Genomic DNA, 2,652 nt, shown 5'->3' with positions numbered 1-2,652 from the left:
CACTCGCAGCAATCGTGCACAGTCAACGGCTAACCGAATGTATATTTAAGTTAAGGAGCACTTAAAATTATGCTTATATATTCTAAATAGATTAACGTAATTATGATCTAATAATTTAAAAACTAAATTTTAATAGCAAGCTATTTCACGTCAATAGTCACAAGGGTTGTATGGTAGGGGAGTAGTTAGATAGATAAATCAAAAGAAGAAACTAATTGCATATAGTATGTAATAAGGGATAATTAATCGTGTGGTCATACTGAATATTGAAAATGATTCAATATACATATACGTCTGAATTGATGTTGGTAGATACTCCTCTTGAACAGCAAAGAAAAAGTATCGAGACGCTGACTGGCGTGGACGTTGTGCATCGGATGATCTTGTAAAAACGACTGTTCGGCGAGTCGATCCCGTAGGGTCCTTATATAATGTGACTTTGGTGTGATCCCTTCTTCTGGTGCATCGATGTCTGCGTTTACGCATTGATGTGTTTATGACTTTCTGTCTTCAGTGGTATGACAAAGGTGCCGCTGCTGGTAATTTATTGTGTTATGATGTCCCTACGTCTATATCGGAAATTTGTCGTCGGGGTCTTGAAGTTTATTATGAGATATAATGTGCTGTCGTCTGGCGCCGTTGATAATTGATAGTTGGTTTATACTAAACGGCTGGTCGGAGAGGTGTTGAATATCATTTATGTTTTGCATTTGTCGTGTGTGGTGTATGAGGGAGCGTAATTATATGCCTAATGTGTATATATGCATATGTATACTGGATCACCCCACACTCAGTACGGTCCACTATTTACTAGTTATCCCGTGTTTTTATTTAAGTCTAAATATTACATATTACAAATGAATACACTATATATCAATATATATCAAGGTCATCATCCTTTGACTCTTTTATATGAGTTATATTAACTATATAATTGGTTTTATTAGACTGATTTTCACATAACCGTTGATTTAGACTCTTTAAATAATTTCGACTAATTGTTGAATATAGGTAGGTAGGTATCATGTAACGGGAGAACATCCTTCACTGGTTAATGATACACCATGTGATTTTATACACTTCCCTGACTATCTTCTATCTATATTTTCTATATAATTGTGTATGTGCCATACTAAAAATCGTATGAGAATTTGCTTAATGTACAATTTATAAATATATTATACGTTTGTGTGGGTAAATTACTAGAATAGTGGATACGCCGACGGAAGACACTAAGCTATTATTAATATATTTTTTTTGATAATATGTACTGTATTTATGTTTGTTTTATTTCTGCCTCCCTATCATGTTTTACCGTATGCTAAAATTGAATAAAATAATGCAACATATACTCGTATTAAAACTATTTTATTTAGAAAACAATTTTTTTTAATTAGAGTAGTTAAACTTCTCATAATGTTATCAACATTCTGTATGTTTGTATTTAACAATTTCAGACACAAGTCTATCGTTATTCCTAAATATTTAAATAATAATACCATGGTAAATGGTTTACAGTTGCAGCTGGTTGAATTACTTTTATATTAATGTATATCTATATAGGGAAGCTGTAAGCGACTATAGTCACACCATTGGCATAAATATTGAATTATTTACGTTTGTTAAGGGATAACACATTTTAGTCAATCTAATTACAGATATGCCGTAAGGCACCGTCAAAACTTTGTTTTAATTATATAATATAATAATAACGCCGGTATTTAGTTAATATAAATTAAGAATATTATAGGGCCTAGTAAATTACCTTGTGTGACTCCATAATCGTTGACATAACAATAATAGCTACTATAATATGAACCTTGTGTATGATATAAGGGTCTATATAATCTGAGTTTAATCCTATTATCTATCAATCTTAACGGCTAAGGAAAAAAATGTTCAGTCTATACCAATAGTATTTATATGTATATAAAATTGATTTTCGTATTATTGTGATTATCAAATGACCCAGATATGAGTCTGGGTTTATAATATAGGTGTAACATAGCATTGAAAAACGTATAATTTGTACAATATTATTTTCTTTTTGTTTGTTTACTATACTAACTATACTATCTACAATTAAACTTGATTAAATTATAATAATAAATTATAAAATGAACAATGTGAGCACTATTCTATCAAAGTATTAGGTGAGCTTGAGTACAATAAAATTATAACAATTTTATGTACAATCTATTTTAATTAAGATTCTAACTTTTATTCCTTGATTAAATTTGTATTCTGTTACGTAAAATGTTTCTATTATATATTAATTCGTATAGACTAAATTTTTTTAAAAATTGTTAAGTAAATGGGAATAAAAAAAATCCAAATGTAGCAATTGTACTAGCCGTTGGGGTACAGTTATAAGGGCCATCATTAAAAAAAATTCTACATTGAAAAAGCTTTCTAACATAATCAAACATCTAAATATTGAACATGTTACAATCGTAACGTGTTACAGTTTTACCCATTCGCCACTACCTACTTATGCATTTGTAACAATTGTGTTTTCTAAATGTTTGCAGGGCACATATATTACGCCAGGGATCGATAAGAAGAAACTTGAAGATATGAACTTTCCCAAAATATATTTTTATGGGAAATATAAAATTGTTGTTCGATTTAAAAATTTGAAAAATGAAGTAG

At 29.9% G+C, this 2,652-nt stretch overlaps 1 protein-coding gene across 1 annotated transcript in view; it reads left to right on the top strand.

The window, feature by feature from the left end:
• LOC100568472 overlaps nt 1-2,652 on the top strand; it is a 20,233-nt gene that overhangs the window by 2,039 nt on the left and 15,542 nt on the right. Inside the window, exon 4 of the mRNA XM_029489893.1 lies at nt 2,532-2,648. Coding sequence (XP_029345753.1) covers nt 2,532-2,648 — 117 coding nt within the window. The remainder of the gene's footprint in view (nt 1-2,531; nt 2,649-2,652) is intronic.

The sequence above is a fragment of the Acyrthosiphon pisum genome, chromosome A2 (genome assembly GCF_005508785.2).
Source record: "Acyrthosiphon pisum isolate AL4f chromosome A2, pea_aphid_22Mar2018_4r6ur, whole genome shotgun sequence".
In the NCBI taxonomy this organism is placed as follows: Eukaryota; Metazoa; Arthropoda; class Insecta; order Hemiptera; family Aphididae; genus Acyrthosiphon; species Acyrthosiphon pisum.
Note: the sequence above shows the minus strand (reverse complement) of the source record. Positions and strands in the feature narration are given on the sequence as shown.